The following is a 17,795-nucleotide window of genomic DNA, read 5'->3' on the forward strand; positions in this document are numbered from 1 at the left end:
GGGCAGCTCTGTAGCTGATTCTACTTCTGGTTCTCTACTCAGATCTGCTGCTGTTTCTGCTCCTGGGGGATTTTGAGGATTAAGCATTGGAGAGTAGGGCCAGTCATGGTGTATTAGGTTCTTTCTGACAGGGGCACCTTTCTGGGTGATGATCTCCATAGGTGCTAGGGGCACTATTGGAATCTCCCTCCTCCAAGGTCCTGTTGGCATCCGTCTGCTTTGAGACACAATAGGCGCACCTCTAGGGCTGAAGTCAAAGTGTTGCGTTAGTCTAAAAGGGAGGGAGTTGGTCATGGCAGGTTGGAAGGGGGTTCTGCCATCTGCCATGTGATAATTGGTTTGAATCAGATGGCCTTCTGGCTACTTCCACCTCTCTGGTTCTGCATCATGAAATCCAGCCCTGTTGTCGTTTAGTCGTGTCCGACTCTTCATGACCCCATGGACCAGAGCATGCCAGGCATTCCTGTCTTCCACTGCCTCCCGCAGTTTGGTCAAACTCATGTTGGTGGCTTCGAGAACGCTGTCCATCTTGTCCTCTGTCGTCCCCTTCTCCTTGTGCCCTCAATCTTTCCCAGCATCAGGGTCTTTTCCACCTCATGAGGTGGCCAAAGTATTGGAGCCTCAGCTTCAGGATCTGTCCTTCCAATGAGATATGTTAAAATGGATTATTAGTATGAAAAACCCTTCCCTCATGAACAACAACCTTATTCTGTTCAAGGTTCCCTTTGGTTAACCAATCCACAATAAAGTAAGAATGCAGGGACAGTAACCCAGAAGACTTTGGCTTTGTTTTGATCTGTTTCTATCGTGCTGTTGCAGCGCACCCTGCTATATGAAGAGGTCCTCTACACCATTCTCCATCGCTTGGGCAAACCAGAACTTACCCACGTTGCTGATCCAGATGAGCTGTACACATATGTGCAGAAGGTCAGATGAAAGCCAAGTCCATCTTGTCTCATTAATATTAAGTCTAAAGTCTGGCATCCATCTCTGTTTGGGGTTGTGTTCTTGCCTTGCCCATTTCTTTGCCTCCCACTGCAAGAAATGACTGTCTCGGTTTTGTTAATATCCCCACCACCATCACACCCACAAGACATCCCAAAGGACATCTTGAGGAAAGTGTTTATTCTCTGCTATGTGGAGTCCATTTGTCAGAGAAGAACTGCAGGCAAGTAATGGTGACGGCAGAAGCTAACAGACAGAACTTAATTACTAGGTGGCTTCATTCCTTAAGAAGGCCTGATGTTTGAGAGGCCACCTGAAATTGCCTTTTCCAGAAAGCTGGTGGCTAGGCTTAGGATATTCTGCAGTAGATGATTTTGGTACAACTTGCCCTAGAAAAAAAGCAGCAGAAAAATGTTCTGTCTGCACCATATTCTGTGTCCTGACCCAGCCCCTGTTAATATTAATTTAAAGTAGGTGCCATTTGAAAGATGTGCTAACCTTTCCTCTGCATCCCTTTTCTATATCTGGGTATTTATTGCCTCTCTGACCATCAGGGTTTCTTTCTCCTCTCTCCCTTTTAATTTCATAATTTGACATTGTGGCTACCCACCCCTTTTCAAGGCCGCTTTCACAATTCCTTGCTACTTCCCACTCCCACAGAGGGTTATGGTCCCCCTTATGTTTTGCAATGAAAGTGATATTCAAGCAAGCAATTTGGTCTCCACTGGGATGGGTGTCTGTCTGGGCACAGAATTAATGCTGTTTGAAAGGCAGCCTCTAAAGCTGACCCAAATAGCGTGCTGATCCAATGATCAGGAAAGAGAATGTGCAAGCAGCTATCCTGAGACATCAAGGGGCAATGAAAACAGAAGCCCTAAGAACTGTAACAAATAGTTCTTCTTCTAAGCCAAGCATGGGGAACCTGTGGCCCTCCAGTTATTGTCGGGACTCTAGTTCCTATCAGCTCCTGCCAGCATCACCAGTTGTCAGGGGTGATGGGAATTGTGCTCATCTCTATTTAAGCCATTATATGTGTAATCTAAAATAACCCATGTCAAGGCTATAAGGGACTACTCTTAGCATGCCTGCTCGGTGCTGCCTCCTTTCACTGAGCTCTAGGTGATGGAACTTGCCCCACTTCATGCAGTATTATAAAACCAAGTAGGTCTCTAATTATTTCCTTTCCAATATCTCAACCAGGCCTTCAATATGGATCCAGAAGAGCATGATATTCTACTACAGAGGGTCAAAGAGCTAGAGGTAAAGTCTAAGGGAAGGGGAACTCAGACCTTTACCTGGGCCTCATAACTCTCTCCAGACCACACCTTCTCCCTAGCCATGCCCCTCACCAGCTCTGCTTCACACATACCACGAGTGTTTTTTCTAACTACTTGCACTTGCTTGTTCTCTGGCAGAATGACAAACATGGCACAGGTGTTACAGGTCACTGCAGCAGCTCCCTTGCCCCCCCCCCCCCATGTCTCTGATCCTATGCACACCAAGAGACAGAACTCTGGGCCTCCCCCTTAAACTACCCCGCTAAATGCCCTTGCAAATTCCCCTGTTTGTGAGGTCTTGTCGAGAGTTCCCAGGATCTGCAATGAGCGAAGTTTGGCTGCTAACTCCTCCCTCAGCCTGGCTTCCTCTCAGTTGTAACTCCTCCCCCTTAGATCCTGTGTTCCCACAGAGCCATCAGCCACACACACACCCCTTGGGCTCCAAAAGACACAAGCTCACTCTCTTCAGTCTCCTCCAGCAATCCTTGTCTCTGTTTGCGAGGTCTGTTCGCAAGCTCCCAGGATTTGCACTGTGGATCTGTTCTGTGCTGTTTTTTGAAGGATTGAATGACTCGCAAGTTAAATGTATTCTTTCTATTTCTTCTCCAGAAACCAATTTTTTGTCTTAAGGCAACTGTGAAGCAAGCCAGGGGCATTCTGGGAAAAGATGTCAGTGGTGAGTGGACAACTCAAAGGGACTTTTGAACCTAAAAATATGGTTCCTACTTCAGCTCGGGATGGGCTTCTTCCTGTAAAACTACTTCTTCTTCCTTGGCGATCACTCATAGCCGAGTAAGATTGTCTTCCATAAACACGGTTTTAATAATGAGTCCCTAAGTGACTGTGGAGGCCAATTCTGGATCCACACATCCTTCCACTGAGAACATGAGAACATATTCCAACTCCCATCCTGCTGGTGGTGATGGGGCCTTAACATATAAAGCAATCCCTGTACGTTTCAATAGCTACTTCTGTGCTTGCAGGATTCAGCGACCCATACTGCCTCCTAGGGATAGAAGAGAAAACTCGGGATTCTTCTACCAGTGTTGGCTCCCGTCAAGAGAACAAAAAGCGATCAAAGGCTGTGGTGAAGAATCTGCTCCCTGAAGACCAGACTCACCGCACCCAAATCATCAGTCAGACTCTAAATCCTGTGTGGAATGAAACCTTTATCCTGTACGTCTTGCTTCCTTAAGAGTGTGTGTTTTGCTTCTGACAATTTGGGGTGCTTCCTATCCCCCCTCTTTGCAGGAACCACAGGCAAGAACCAGATCTCCAAATCTGCCTCTCCTGTGTGTGTAAGCATCACCCATGAAAGGAGTAGTATGCAGGTTATCCTTCTTGGAGAAGTGATTCTCTAGTAATTTGACGTTTTGCACCCATGGTTTCAGGCCACTGCCATGAGCTCCTGACTAATATTCAGCAGGGTGGAAAACCCAGAGAAAGTGGTTTGTTGCCCTATGAGAAGATCTGCTGCTGTTTGGGTTGAGGGTGACTCATATAGATGAATATATATAGCTGTCTGCAAATCCAGGACAATTCTAAAAATAATGCCTGGTTGTCATAATGAGGTAGGCTTGTTTACATATGGCTGTTATGGGGGTTGTTTTGCTTTCATAGTGTAATGTATTTATATTCATGTTTTCAGATGTGTTATGTAGGTTTGCATGGAGACGTTCAGGTAGCAAGTGGCTAACAAGCCTAATATATAAATAAATCCTTATGCATAGTGTGCCCTTCGCCATATGTTCACAGGGCAGAAATGCATCACATAAAAATAGTAAAATAAACAGTGAACGCTATAAAATGTCAAAAGAATAAAACGAAACATCAGCAGGGTATAAAAGCAGGCGATTAAAATTATCAGAGTGGTTCCCAACATCAGCACTTCCCAAAGTTATGGGGAAACAGGTACCTCTTTAGCTTCTGGTGGAAAATTAGCAATGCATAAACAGCAACAAGACCAAAAATATGAAAGCAGTGCTGTATTGAACTCTTTAAGAGCACATATATCAAAATATAAATAATGTTACATATTACACTGTGTTGCTTAATTGTATGGGAAGACAGAACCCTGGTTGAAAGTTCTCTTTGACTAAATCGATGTTTCCTAAACGATGTTTCCAGCTGTTTTTGGACCACAACTCCCATCATCCCTAGCTAGCAGGACCAGTGGTCAGGAACTGATAGGAACTATAGTCCCAAAACAGCTAGAGACTGATGTTTGGGAAACACTGGACTTAAATTATCCTTTTACATCCCATCTATTTAATTATCTGGCATCCTTGGGAAGAGTGACAACACCACATTCTCCAGAAGGAAATGCGCCCAAGTCCTTCATTTGCATTACTGGCTGATAGAAGCTCTTTTGCCCATGCAGCTGCTTATTCTTTGGTATATTGTTAGCTGTAATCATAATTTGCTTTAATTGCAACATTATTTATTTTTAGTTATATATATGGGCCACTTTTCGGTTTCTTGGAGGAAAGCTGGGATAAAAATGGAGTGAATTTTCACCTGCATATTTATTGCATTAATAAAATGTTCCAATTTTACTTTCCAGGGAGTTTAAAGATATAGAGAACGCCTGGTTACATCTAGACATGTGGTAAGTAGGGTTAGGTGTTATTCCTCACAGCACTTGTTCCCCCTGTGACATTTGAATTGTATGCCTTCAAAGATCTCTGTGGAGTTGCACCCTCACAGAAATATAAAAAGGTAAAGGGACCCCTGACCATTAGGTCCAGTCGTGACCAACTTGGGTTGCGGCGCTCATCTCGTGTTATTGGCCGATGGACCTGGCGTACAGCTTCCAGGTTTACCTTCCTGCTGTAGTAGTACCTATTCATCTACTTGCACTTAGACGTGCTTTTGAACTGCTAGGTTGGCAGAAATATACCACTCTGCTAATGTCAGTCCATCCATCCAGAATACTAAATTGCGTTTTGGCTGCTACTCTTCTCATTTTGTTTCCATCTCTCTCTCTCTGTTTCGCTTGTACATCTTTAAATCTGTTTCTTGTAGGGACTCAGATGATGATGTCGAAACTGTGCGCCACAAACTGGGAGAGTTAACAGACCTCCATGGCCTGAAGAGGTTTGTACTGACCATGGGCCTTTTCACGTTCATGCAGGGTTACCCAGAGAGGTTATTAGACAAGCAAGAAAAGGCATTTAAAGAACAAAATGGACCAATATTCTGTGTTCATCTGCACAAGAGAAGTCCCCCCCGCCCAATTTCACCCTCTTTGGTTTGCTTTTTCCTCTCCAGGATTTTTAAGGAAGCTCGCAAGGACAAAGGGCAGGATGACTTTCTAGGGAATGTGGTACTTCGCCTGCAGGTGAGGAAGGGAGGAGCGAATTGTCATGGCAACGTTTTACCTGTCGGCATCCTGGTCTTCCTTGAGCCCATGGTTAACCCTCACAAAATTTGTCATGGCCTCATAATTCCCAGGTCATAAGTTTGAGTTAGGGGAGTGGGATTCTGTATGTGTCTCCTGCAAATGTGCATGTGAGATTGTTTGGCATGTGGCCTCCACAGGGTTGATTAAGGATGAGTGTGGCCATCAATCAAAGAAGTTTAACTATTCCTGCTTTAGATAAAGAAAGCCATCTTGGTTCATATTTTTTAAATCCAGTGTGGTCCAGGGAAGGTGGGACCTGTGTGGCAGCTGGCATGGTATGTGCCACTAAAAGAGATCCAGATTCCAGAGTTCATTTTTTGTTGTCTTTCCAACCTCACTGATTCATTAGGGAGCAGATTCAAATCTGTAATTTACCAAACTGTAACATGTTCTGCAATCAGAATTGGTTTGTTGTGTTTTTTAAAAATGCATTTATTTAATTTTTCACAATGTATCAAATGTATCCCAAACCCCTTTGATCTGGGCATGGGATGTATGTGTTGGCTTCTGCCACTGCTGGCTTCTGTCCATAGAGTGACAGCTCCCTGTTTCACCCACCCAACCTGTGGGCAGAAATGCCACTGGCAGGGTCCCTGCCACAACGTCCTGCAGCAAGCTCTGAAATGGAGGGTGAGTAGTTGAGCCAGTCTGGGATCTACTGGATCCTGAGCTGACCCTACTGCTCTCCCATGAGGGCATTGTGCCCAATCTTGGCCCAATCCCTGTGCCAATTTCAGGCTGGTGCAGCAGCAGTTTACCAGGGTTTGGATGGCAGCCTAACACAATTGAGGGCTGGTGCCTCTAATTCACCTGCCGCCATCATCATCATCATCATCATCATCATCATCATCATCATCATCATATCTTAATTTATACCCCGCCCTCCCCGGCCGGAGCCGGGCTCAGGGCAGCTAACATCATGAAACTAAGACAGTATACAAAGAACATAAAACCAGGCAATCAAGTTAAAATACATCTTAAAATTAGTTCAGAGCAAATTAAAATCTGGACAAATGGCAGTCCACGGGGAAAATTGAGAGTGGTTAATATTATCCAGGGGCAACTGTTACCATTGGTCTTATAAAGGACCTGTGAGCGGGCTAGGAGGCCTCTTTAATGCTTATTCTTATACAGAAAGAAAAGAATCAGACTGAACCCCAACCAAAGTCCTGGTGGAACAGCTCTGCCTTGCAGGCCCTGCGGAAAGATGTCAAATCCTGCAGGGCCCTAGTCTCTTGTGAGAGAGCGTTCCAGCAGGCCGGGGTCACGGTCATAAAGGCCCTGTCTCTGGTCGAGGCCAGTCTAATCTCCCTGGGGCCTAGGATCTTCAGGGTGTTATTATTTGCAGACCTTAAGGTCCTCCGTGGGGCATACCAGGAGAGGCGGAACTATCCTAAACTCTCTTTTCAGCATCTGCCCATTGTTTTCTCCCTTTGTTTGGACAGGACCTGCATGGCAGAGACGACCGCTGGTGCAGGCTGGAACCTCGCACAGAAACCTACCCCAACAGAGGACATTGCCACCTGCAGTTCCTTTTTATGCATAAGAAGGTAAGGGAGTGGCCCCTTACCACTTAGAGGGCGATATGAAGTCAGCTGGGGAGTGGGCTCTGAACTATGTGCTGCGGTCTTTGACGGTTAGGTTGGCGTGGCATCAAAGTGCAAGGCTTTTTCTCCTGTGTTGTCACCTCCTGCTGGAGGTTTGCTTGACCCAGTCTTTGGTTACCTTCCCAAAGGTGGTAAATACTTTACCCTTTGAAATGATATCCAGATGTACTAAAACTGCGCTGTTTTGCTGCTATGGCTTATTATAGCTCTATTGGGAATTGGTCTTTTACTAGTATGGGCTTTGTCTCATATATTTCTACCCTGCCTTGGTTGTGTGCAACTGAGCATGTATGTAGGGCCGGCTCTGTCATTAGGCAGAGTAAGGTGCCTGCCTCAGGCAGCTGATTTTTGGTGTCATGAAAGGGCAGCAAATGGTTATTTATTGAATTTAGTAATGTATTTTTTTACTGCCCTCTGTGAGGGGAAAACTACAATTCCCAGGATTATTTTGGGGAAACCATGTGCTTTAAACATAATGCTTGCCTGGAGGAACAATCTTCCCCCACCATGTGCTGTTTCAGGGGTTATTCTGAACCCCCTCCAGTCAATTGAGGGAGGCAGAAGGCATATAGGATGGAGAGAGGAGGGAAGCCCTCATTTCGCTAGCAGAAGTCTTTGTGTGGGTTTCCACTGGTGGGGCCCAGTTAGTTGATTCCAGTCTGAGGTTACGTATGCTGAGAACATCCTCTTCTAGCGCTTTCTAAAAGCTGGGTGCCTGGCATTGTTTCCTTTCTAGAGAGCCACCTCAGCCAGCAAGACACAACCGAGCTACACAGTCCACCGGCACCTTCTTCAGCAGATGGTTTCTTATGAGCTTCTTCAGCACCAGGTAAATGATGGACTTTACTCGGTTACTCCCTGTTTCCTTCCTTCTAGTTCAATAATCTAGTCTAGGTAAAAAGGTAAAGGGACCCCTGACCATTAGGTCCAGTCATGACCGACCCTGGGGTTGCGGCGCTCATCTTGCGTTATTGGCCGAGGGAGCCGGCATACAGCTTCCAGATCATGTGGCTAGCATGACAAAGCCACTTCTGGCAAACCAGAGCAGCGCACGGAAACGCTGTTTACCTTCCCGCCAGAGTGGTACCTATTTATCTACTTGCACTTTGACATGCTTTCGAACTGCTAGGTTGGCAGGAGCTGGGACAGAGCAATGGGAGCTCACCCCGTCGCGGGGATTCGAACCGCCGACCTTCTGATCGGCAAGCCTTAGGCTCTGTGGTTTAGACCACAGCGCCACCCGCGTCCCACTAGTCTAGGTAAATGGCGCTAAATGGAAACTGAGCTTCAGTGGAAAGAAGCACAAAGCAAGACTTTCACAGAGCAACTGGTTGCTAGAGCTTCTCAAAGCAGTCGTGATGTCAACAGGACTGCTACAGCCTCCTTCCTTTCCCTTGCAGGTGGGCAGCACTTCCTGGAATGGAGAGTTGAGCAGACATGCCAGTACAGTCTTGTATCTGCATGCTACACAAAAAGATATTTCAGACTTCCACCAGGTTATGGCGTGAGTATCTCCTGCACCCTTCCACCCGAGGCAGCAGCATATTGCCATGTGGAAGTTACTTCAGCAATCAAGTGGCATTTGGAGTTAGGGAGCTTACAGACTGTCGCTATTTTTAGGAGGTGGGATTCAATCGCATTCCAGCAAATTCAGGTTGTAGTTGGTTGGGAGGTTTTGCTTAACAAGTCTGCTTCCCCCAAAAGATTGGATTTTTTCCCCTGATGTGGGCCAAGTGATAGGGAAATGCGCTGGATGGTGTGGATAATACTGGCATTGATGCAACCTTCACAAACAAACCAGAACAAATGCTCCTTAAGTAGCCAATGTCATCTAATCTCTCTGCAAACAAATTGGGGTGGATGCTCAATAAAAGAAGTCATCTGGTAGCTCCCTTAGTCACAGATGCCTTCTGCTGATTCCTCTGTCAATCCTAGAATCCCATTCATGAGTTTGATTCATTTCCATATACTATGCCCACATTGTGAAGCACCCCCTTTGAACAGATCTTTCCAGAGCTATTGACAGAAGAGCCCTCTTCTCTTCCATTGCTTTGTTGTTTAGTTGTTTAGTCGTGTCCGACTCTTCGTGACCCCATGGACCAGAGCACGCCAGGCACTCCTGTCTTCCACTGCCTCCCGCAGTTTGGTCAAACTCATGTTCGTAGCTTCGAGAACACTGTCCAACCATCTCGTCCTCTGTCGTCCCCTTCTCCTAGTGCCCTCAATCTTTCCCAACATCAGGGTCTTTTCCAGGAAGTGGAATTGCTTAGCAATCTCCAATAACCAGTTTCAGCTTCTTCACCCTGTAGGTGGCGCAATGGGTCAGTGCTTGTGGCTGTCAACCAGAAGGTTGATGGTTCAAGTCCACTCAGGGACAGCTATGGACAGGATTCCTGCATTGCAGGGGGTTGGACTAGATGACCCTCAGGATCCCTTCCAACTGTATGATAATTCTACAAAAATCTAAATCCCCCCCCCCCCGAGATACATTAAGAAAACCTAGCCCCAGTTTTCTGCAAAGAGACGTAACCTGCACAATTTCATCCTGGCTAATGAATGTGAGCATTTGTGGGGGGTTTTAAATTGCAGAATCTGCAGTTCTTTGTTGGGTTGATTTTTGATATTCCTATTCCTTTTGAAGTGACTATTGTTCCTTCCTACTAATTTTGTGGGACATTTATCCTCATCGTTTCAGTGCTTATTGTGTGACTTCTCCCTCCTTGACACAGGCACTGGCTGGCTTACAGCAAGCTCTACCAGAACTTGGAGTTTGATAGCAGCTGCTTGCTCCACCAGATTACCAGCATAGAGTACCAGTGGGTGGAAGGTCGATTAAGACAGGAGCAGGTAAAAAGAAACCTGGAATTGCAAGTGCTAGTAGAGTAGAATATGCCGTCCAGCAGGAGACAGCCTCTGAACCATGTTTAACCTAAAAGGAGTTCCTGCTGAGTCCCCCCATGTGGACTGATGCAGAAACACTTATGCACGTGAATACTTAAGTATGCAAAAATGGCCACTACTTGGCACCTCTCAGTGCTGTGGTTGCCCTTTACCAGGTTTTTCTACTTTCTCTTGTTTTTTGTTCTGCTTTTGGGTCATTTTGGAAGATCTGTATGGCTGTTACCAATAGATGAGGAGGAAGGGTTGGGGTGAAACCAGCTTCGGGATGTAGACTGCTTTCAGGTTTCTTAACTGCTTTGAGGAGTGTTAAATGTCTGACATTTTAATATCTTTTTATATTTTTCTGGAAGCCACCCAGAGTTGATGGGTGGGGTGTAAATAATAACATTATTTAGATTAATCAATCCCGAGTGCTTTCTTTTCTTATCACAGCCTTTGATCCTCCTTGGGTGACTGAGGGGGTGGGTCACTTTTCTCAAAAGGTACTTCTCACTAGGTCTGCTATATATATATATATGTATGTATGTAAACAAACAAATATTTGTTGCTTTCCTTAGAATGTAGAACTGGCTGACTCTTTTCAGTCCTTGCTGGCCTATGGGATTTCTCTCATCCGGAAGTACCAGATTGTCTTTCCGCTTTCTGCTCCTAATTCTACAAAGAAGCTACAATCACTGCTCAGGTGAGCTGTCACAAAGCTTCCCTATGAAAAGGGACCACAATCAGCCCTCCCCACACCTCGACTTAGGAATAAAGAGGCAAAGCTGTGTGTCATATCTGCATACTGATGACACGTCAGTCCAAGCCTACAGAGGATTTCTCCTTTTGCATCTGTATGGATGGTAATAACCTTGAGGGATAAGATAGAACACTGAAGGACCAAAAGGATGGAGTGTAACAGATTACCCAGTGTCAACTTCTGGAATCGCCCTTCCAGAAGGGACCAGCACCACCGTAACCCCATTCGTCAAACTCCTAACCAAAGGTGGTCTTGAAGGGTACTAGGGTTGATGGTGTGGAAAGCCATTAGGAGCCCTGCTAGAAGAGAGATCACAACTCATGTGTGATAACAACAACAACAACAACAATTTTATTTGTATCCCACCCTCCCCAGCCAAACCCAGGCTCAGAGTGGATAACAACAAGTAAAAATAGCACAATGTGCATAAAATCACACAGTCAATTAATTAAAATACATTCTAAATTCAGTTCAGAATCAAATTAATGGCAACCATTGGATTAGAGTTCTGTGAGGATTATAGAAGGAAAGGGGGTCAGACTGTGCCTTGGCCAAAAGCCTGGCGGAACAGCTCCATCTTGCAGGCCCTGTGGAAAAGATGTCAAGTCCCGCAGGGCCCTAGTCTCTTGTGACAGAGCGTTCCACCAGATCAGGGCCATGGCTGAAAAAGCCCTGGCTCTGGTTGAGGCCAGCCTAACCTCCCAGTGGCCTGGGATCTCCAAGATGTTTTTATTTGAAGACCGTAAGGTCCTCCGTGGGACATACCAGGAGAGGCGGTCCCATACGTATGAGGGTTCTAGGCCATAGGAAAAATGAATTCCAAATGTTTATTCAAATAGCATTAAACTTCATCAATGCTTCTTCTCATTGTCACACAGAGTCTTGGTGCAGATGTGTAAAATGAAAGCCTTCAGAGAACTTTGTACAGAGACCCCCGACCTTCAGGAAATGGTGACAGAGGCACTGAAGGTACATGGCCACTGGGCCTCCCCCCCCCCCCAAGCTCACATTGAGATATTGAGGGCTTCTATATTCCTTCCTTCAGTGTGGAGCTGGAGCTAGAAAATGGTTAGTCTAATCCTGTTTTCCAAAACTGACCACCAGTGCTGGTCTTTGGGTTGTCCATGACTGCCACCCTAGAGAAATCCATGCTTCAGCTTTTCTTCAGAGAGTCTGTTGAGCAAGTAGCATTTGCTAGAAGGCTCAAAAGATCAGTCTAAGACCCCAGAAACTTTTCCCCTGTCTTGTGTGATCTTTGAGTATCTAGCACAATGTAGCTTCCGGCCATGGCCCTAGTTAATACATTGTTCAGATGTGATTAATCCCTGTCTTCACATCTGAATGTGGATTTTTAATGGGCTTGGAAGCATGTGGTGGAACGTGACTGTAGTACTCTTCATTCCTTGCCCTGTTTTCTCAGACTGGAACAGCAGAGTGGTTTCAGATGAAGAAGCAACACCTGAAGCCGATGGTAAAGGTAAGTGTGTGTGTGTGTTTGTTTGTTTTAGTTGGACAGAGCTTACACTGAGAGCATGTTGCTGGGTTGTTGAATTCTGCATCTCATAGATTCTGGGATGGATGAAAGTAGGCAATGCTTCACACATTGCATTTCTTGTCCATATGGATAGACCCAAATGAGCGCTCATTTGTAGTTAAATGTAATCCAGGCAATTTCGGATAAGGCCACCAGCGCCTTCCTTAATCATCAGCTGGTAAGTGGCAGAGGTGAGAGGGGGGGGAGGAGAGGTGACCATATGGCATACTGGCACTTACTGCCTGTTATCTTCTCCATTCCTTCTGCAGACTATGGAGGAGTGTGGGAAGGCCCTGGTCACTCTTCTTCTGGAGGTGAATGCGGATCTCCAGCGGAGCCACAAAACTTATAACAAATATTTCACCAAGTAAGTCTCTGGAAGACATTTTTCTGTTCCCTGCTCACTCTCTCCGCTGAAGAAATATGTCCCAAAATCTTTCTTTAGCAACAGAAGGTCCAAGCGGTTGAGACCAAGCATAGCAGAATCTTACCCCAGTGTGTTATAGTTGCTAGTTCTTCCCAGGAGAATTAACACTTGTTTATTTTAAATATTACTTTACTTAAAAACACACATTCAATTTGACTTCTTTTGTACCATTCCCCTGCCTAGAAATTTATTCTTTTCATGCTGTTTAAATCTCTCCCATCTGGAATTCCTCAGATATTTCTGACATTTTTAGCTACGTACTATTTTTATGGGATGGACACTTTTGAGGACAGGGCCTCAGAGGACCAGGGTCTCTCCTTATCCTTCCTCAAAATGGACATAGGAATATAAGAAGAGCCTGCTGGATCAGGCCAATGGCCCATCAAGCCCAGCATCCTGTTCTCACAGCAACTGAGCAGATGCCTGTAGGAATCACACAAGCAGGACCCAAGCACAAGAACACTCTCCCAGCCCCTTTCCCAGGTTCCAGCAACTGTTGGCAAGTCCCAGCATGGCAGCGATGAATTACTCTGTGCAACCCGTTTGCCTTTTGGTTGACATTTCTGGGGGCCCAGCTTGATTGGTACTGAAAGGGACTGGATCTGGCTTTGGGCCTCTAGCTGCAGATTCCTTATTACCGGGCCTGAAAGGATTCAGTAATACAGTGTCTTCTTGGCACATTTCTGACCACCTGTTTCTTTCCCCTCCCCCTCCTGTGTAGCACTGTCAGAGTGGACCTCTTCTCAATTGCATATCTTGAAATGCAGAAGCAGGTGAGTAGCTTGCTTTGTGGATCTGTTGCAAAGAAGGACTCCAGTTCTTTTATGTGCCACAGCAGTGGTGGAAGAGGCTGGGGAAAGGATGAAGCAGTGACTGCCTCAATTTTTATTTTTATTTTTTGTCATAAGCAAGAACTCTGGGCTTCGTCTGCTAGTCCCAGTGGGTGGTAAGATTAACCTGAGTCTCATTTGCGATGAAGCTTCACTTACCCTGAACCAGCTATGTTCATGTTTAATCTCGGAACTGGTTCATAGGTCCATTTCATCTTGTTTTTTGAATCAGTGTGTGTGCCAACCAGCCCTGTGAGTACATGCAGTCCAGCTCAGGTGCTAAGAGACCCTGATTGTGAGTTTCTGGGCATAGCTTCTTCTTGAATGTTTTGCTGTTGCAGATGCTCTGGGAACACCATCAGTCATTACACACTGATCCAAAATGGGGTGGGTTTTTTTCTTTTTTTTGGCAGGGTGTGTGTTCTTAATGTAAACCCTTTTTTCAAATAAGACCTGTGACGCAGGTTATGTGGCAGATCCATTCAGGATTAATGTGCCACAGATGTTTGCAATCCTTCAGGTGGAAATGCTCTGTGGTTTTCCTTTTGGTTCATGTGCTTATCGAAGGTTCAGGGCCTTGGGTGGAGTGTCCTGGTTAGTCTATGAAAGAGCCCTTTTGCATGTTTGGAACAATGGCATCAATTAAAGAAGAAGGCATACATACTTCCTCTTTGTTAGACTGAGAACCCTAGCCATTACGGACCCAATTTTCTGCATAGTAGAGGTTGGAAAATGTGGGGAGAGAAACACAAGCCCCAGTATGTCTCCGTCCTTGCCACCCTCACTTACCTGGCAGTGATGGCCTTAATTTCCAGGCAGGTGATGGTCGGCAGAGGAGCAATAGCTACAATAATAGCAAACCATGCAGGGCTTGCATCTGAGCAGGATGCAAATTGTGACAGTCCTGACCAGGCTTCCTCAAACTCAGCCCTCCAGATGTTTTGAGACTACAATTCCCATCATCCCTGACCACTGGTCCTGCTAGCTAGGGACCATGGGAGTTGTAGGCCAAAAACATCTGGAGGGCAGAGTTTGAGGAAGCCTGGTGCTTAGGGCCGGGATTTTCCAATATCTGACCAGTTGTGTTGTAGGCCAGCTGAATTTTTAAAATAATAGTATTCAAAGGCTACCCAAAGCACAGCTTATCAAATGAGTCTTCCCTGAGTCAATAGGAATGGCTGTCTGCCCTCTGGATTGCAGGGCCTGCTGTATGTTCACTGGTTCTCATTGGCCCACTCTAGTTTTTGTTGCCATTCTAGGTTTCCCATTATGTCAAGGAGCAGCTGAGAAAGATTGACAGTGGCATGTCCCAGCTCACAGCAGAGAGTCTTTTCCAGCTCTATCTCAGCCTGCAGGAACTATATCGCATGAAGGACCTTGTGTGCAACAGGTGCTGACCTCTTTGAAGGTCAAAGCTTTTGCTTTCAGCCTTGGATCTGTTCTTATGGCCACCACATGGAGGCTCCTTATCCGTTTCACTAGTGTGTGGGCATTTCTGTGTGTGCGTGTGCTTATAGTGTTATGAGTTTGGGGTTGGGAGCAGGCTGCATGTGAGGCCCTTCTAACCCCTGAATCCAGCAAGTGTTAAAATAAATAAATAAGCCAGGCTATCTTATTTTGTGTAGAAGTGATTGGGTGATGGGCTATTAAGGGAAACAAAGGAAAGGGGGCTCTATGTGAGATAGCAAAATAGCAAATGGGTGGAGCCCCTCCCTCAACTCAGAGATAGTTAGAAGGACAAAGCCTGAGTTTAGAGTTGAAAGTGGCAGTGATGTGACCTAGAAGCAAAGCAAAAAAGCTGGACAGGGAGTTAGAGCAGCACTTGAGCAGTGTTTGATTTCTGTTTGAATCCAAGGCTTGTAGCTATGGGAGAAACAAGATCCTTTTGGGGCATTAATGCTGCAAACCCCTCCTCCATCATAGGCTCGGGTTGTATATATGTGCAAATAAACCATAGATCATAAAGAAACCAGTCTCTGCTGTGCCTCATTAACATGATAGTATTGCAGCAATAAAGCTGCCAGCACATTTGCCAAGCTATGCAGGGTCCAGTATGGTTTCAAAAGGGAACATGAACCCTGGAACCCCTAGAATCCTGCATTGCTTGAAGATTGGGAGTGGTGTGCAACAATGCACAAGGAAGGGCCTGTTGGGACAGACTTGCTATTGTTGCCCCTGGCCGGGATGACTAATCCGTGGAGCCAATTCAGGCAGAAATTTAGCACAAGTTAGATGACTTAGTCTCAGTTATTGAATCTTCTGGGTTAAGTACGTAGGTTCTGGTTTTGTATCTTTTCTTTCCAGGGAAGGTCCTCTTGAACTGACAAATTACCACCAGTGGTTCAAGGAAGCCATCCCCAAGTGGCTCCAGAAGGCATACACCATAGCCTTAGAAAGGACTCAGAGAGCTATCCAGGTAGACCAGGTAATGAATGGATCCCCATCCAGGGAAGGGTCAATTCTTATTGCTTACAGCCTTATGGCATTCACATATAGAGGCTCCTGTATTAACAGGTGACTTTTGCCAATAGACATGGTGACCGTTCTGGTGAGATGCAAAGCGGGATTAAATCCCAAAAGGAACAATGTGTGCAAAATCATCATCATCATTGTTAGGTTGAAGACACATTTAATCAGTGCTTTCCCCCCCTCAAAAAAGGAGAGAGGTACTCTAATTTTCCTACTCATATTGAAATACTACCCCTCAATGAGGCCAAACTTAGATTCACAAAATGTTTAGAGGTATGCATACCCCTGCGTCATCCCCCCACAGAAAAAAAACCCCAGTGCATTTAAGTAAGCATTTTTTAATTTTAATACCCCCTCCAAAGTCTTAATAGCTACTTCCACTGGACCAACATCACTGAAGTAAGTGGAGCATTCTAAATTAAGTGATCGGACGAACAGCCAGCCAGGTGTGAAAATCCCCTTTTGTTCCTAGAGATCCAGGCTCCAAATTAACTGAAGCACTCAACAAATCTGCCCTTGATTATTTATGCCGTTTCCCTTCTTTTGTTTCTCTTCAGCTGACACCACTAGGAGAGCTGAATAAGCACAGCACATCCACGGTGGACTTATCAACTTGCTATGCTCAGATGGTAAAGACCTGGCAGCAACTGGACTGGCCGGATCCTGAAGAGGCCTTCATGATCATGGTGAAATTTGTTGAGGTGCGTATACAGTAAGGATGGGCTGTGTTCCATTTTCATCTGTGATCCACTCATAAGTCTTTTCGCTCTTGTTTCCACATTAATCTGTGAATTTGTGCAGAAATCCATACCAAAAATAGCATTTAAATACCCATACAGTGGTACCTCGGTTTATGAACACAATTGGTTCCGGAAGTCTGTTCATAAACTGAAGCGTTCATAAACTGAAGCGAACTTTCCCATGGAAAGTAATGGAAAGTGAATTAATCCGTTCCAAATGGGTCCGTGGTGTTCGTAAACCGAAAATTCATAAACTGAGGTGTTCATAAACCGAGGTCCCACTGTATATATATATATATATATATATATATATATATATATATATATATTAAACGTATATTTCAAAAAAATTTAAATGCACTTTTTCAATGTACTGTAAAAGGTAAAGGTAAAGGTACCCCTGACCATTAGGTCCAGTCGTGACCGACTCTGGGGTTGCGCGCTCATCTCCCTTATTGGCCGAGGGAGCCGGCGTATAGCTTCCAGGTCATGTGGCCAGCATGACAAAGCCACTTCTGGCAAACCAGAGCAGCACATGGAAACGCCGTTTACCTTCCCGCTGTAGCGGTTCCTATTTATCTACTTGCATTTTGACGTGCTTTCGAACTGCTAGGTTGGCAGGAGCTGGGACCGAGCAACGGGAGCTCACCCCGTCACAGGGATTCGAACCGCCGACCTTCTGATCAGCAAGCCCTAGGCTCAGTGGTTTAACCACAGCGCCACCTGGGTCCCTTTCAATGTACTGTACATACATCTAAATATATTTTGATACAGCTTTTCGATTGGAGAACTTGTCATAACATTCAGGAAGTGCAAGAGCTGATGGATCTTCACATTAGCCCTGGAGGTGTAGTATAGAGGAAGATGTTCCAATTTAGTAACACTGAGATTCCGTGTGATGCACAGAAACAAATCCTACGAAT

General features: G+C 45.4%; 1 protein-coding gene across 4 annotated transcripts in view; it reads left to right on the forward strand.

Moving 5' to 3' along the window:
- The window catches only part of UNC13D (unc-13 homolog D), a 55,632-nt gene that overhangs the window by 24,302 nt on the left and 13,535 nt on the right, over positions 1-17,795 (forward strand). For 2 of the 4 annotated variants that reach the window (XM_035104507.2, XM_035104506.2), the window contains 19 exons: positions 820-927; positions 2,146-2,205; positions 2,832-2,898; positions 3,206-3,398; positions 4,786-4,830; positions 5,247-5,318; positions 5,493-5,562; positions 7,071-7,175; positions 7,969-8,061; positions 8,633-8,736; positions 9,962-10,079; positions 10,691-10,815; positions 11,751-11,841; positions 12,293-12,349; positions 12,676-12,773; positions 13,555-13,606; positions 14,923-15,053; positions 15,968-16,088; positions 16,690-16,833. In XM_035104507.2, coding sequence (XP_034960398.1) covers positions 820-927; positions 2,146-2,205; positions 2,832-2,898; positions 3,206-3,398; positions 4,786-4,830; positions 5,247-5,318; positions 5,493-5,562; positions 7,071-7,175; positions 7,969-8,061; positions 8,633-8,736; positions 9,962-10,079; positions 10,691-10,815; positions 11,751-11,841; positions 12,293-12,349; positions 12,676-12,773; positions 13,555-13,606; positions 14,923-15,053; positions 15,968-16,088; positions 16,690-16,833 — 1,854 coding nt within the window. The remainder of the gene's footprint in view (positions 1-819; positions 928-2,145; positions 2,206-2,831; positions 2,899-3,205; positions 3,399-4,785; positions 4,831-5,246; positions 5,319-5,492; positions 5,563-7,070; positions 7,176-7,968; positions 8,062-8,632; positions 8,737-9,961; positions 10,080-10,690; positions 10,816-11,750; positions 11,842-12,292; positions 12,350-12,675; positions 12,774-13,554; positions 13,607-14,922; positions 15,054-15,967; positions 16,089-16,689; positions 16,834-17,795) is intronic. The other 2 variants (XM_035104510.2, XM_035104509.2) reach the window with 1 other exon arrangement.

This window comes from Zootoca vivipara, chromosome 2 (genome assembly GCF_963506605.1).
Source record: "Zootoca vivipara chromosome 2, rZooViv1.1, whole genome shotgun sequence".
In the NCBI taxonomy this organism is placed as follows: Eukaryota; Metazoa; Chordata; class Lepidosauria; order Squamata; family Lacertidae; genus Zootoca; species Zootoca vivipara.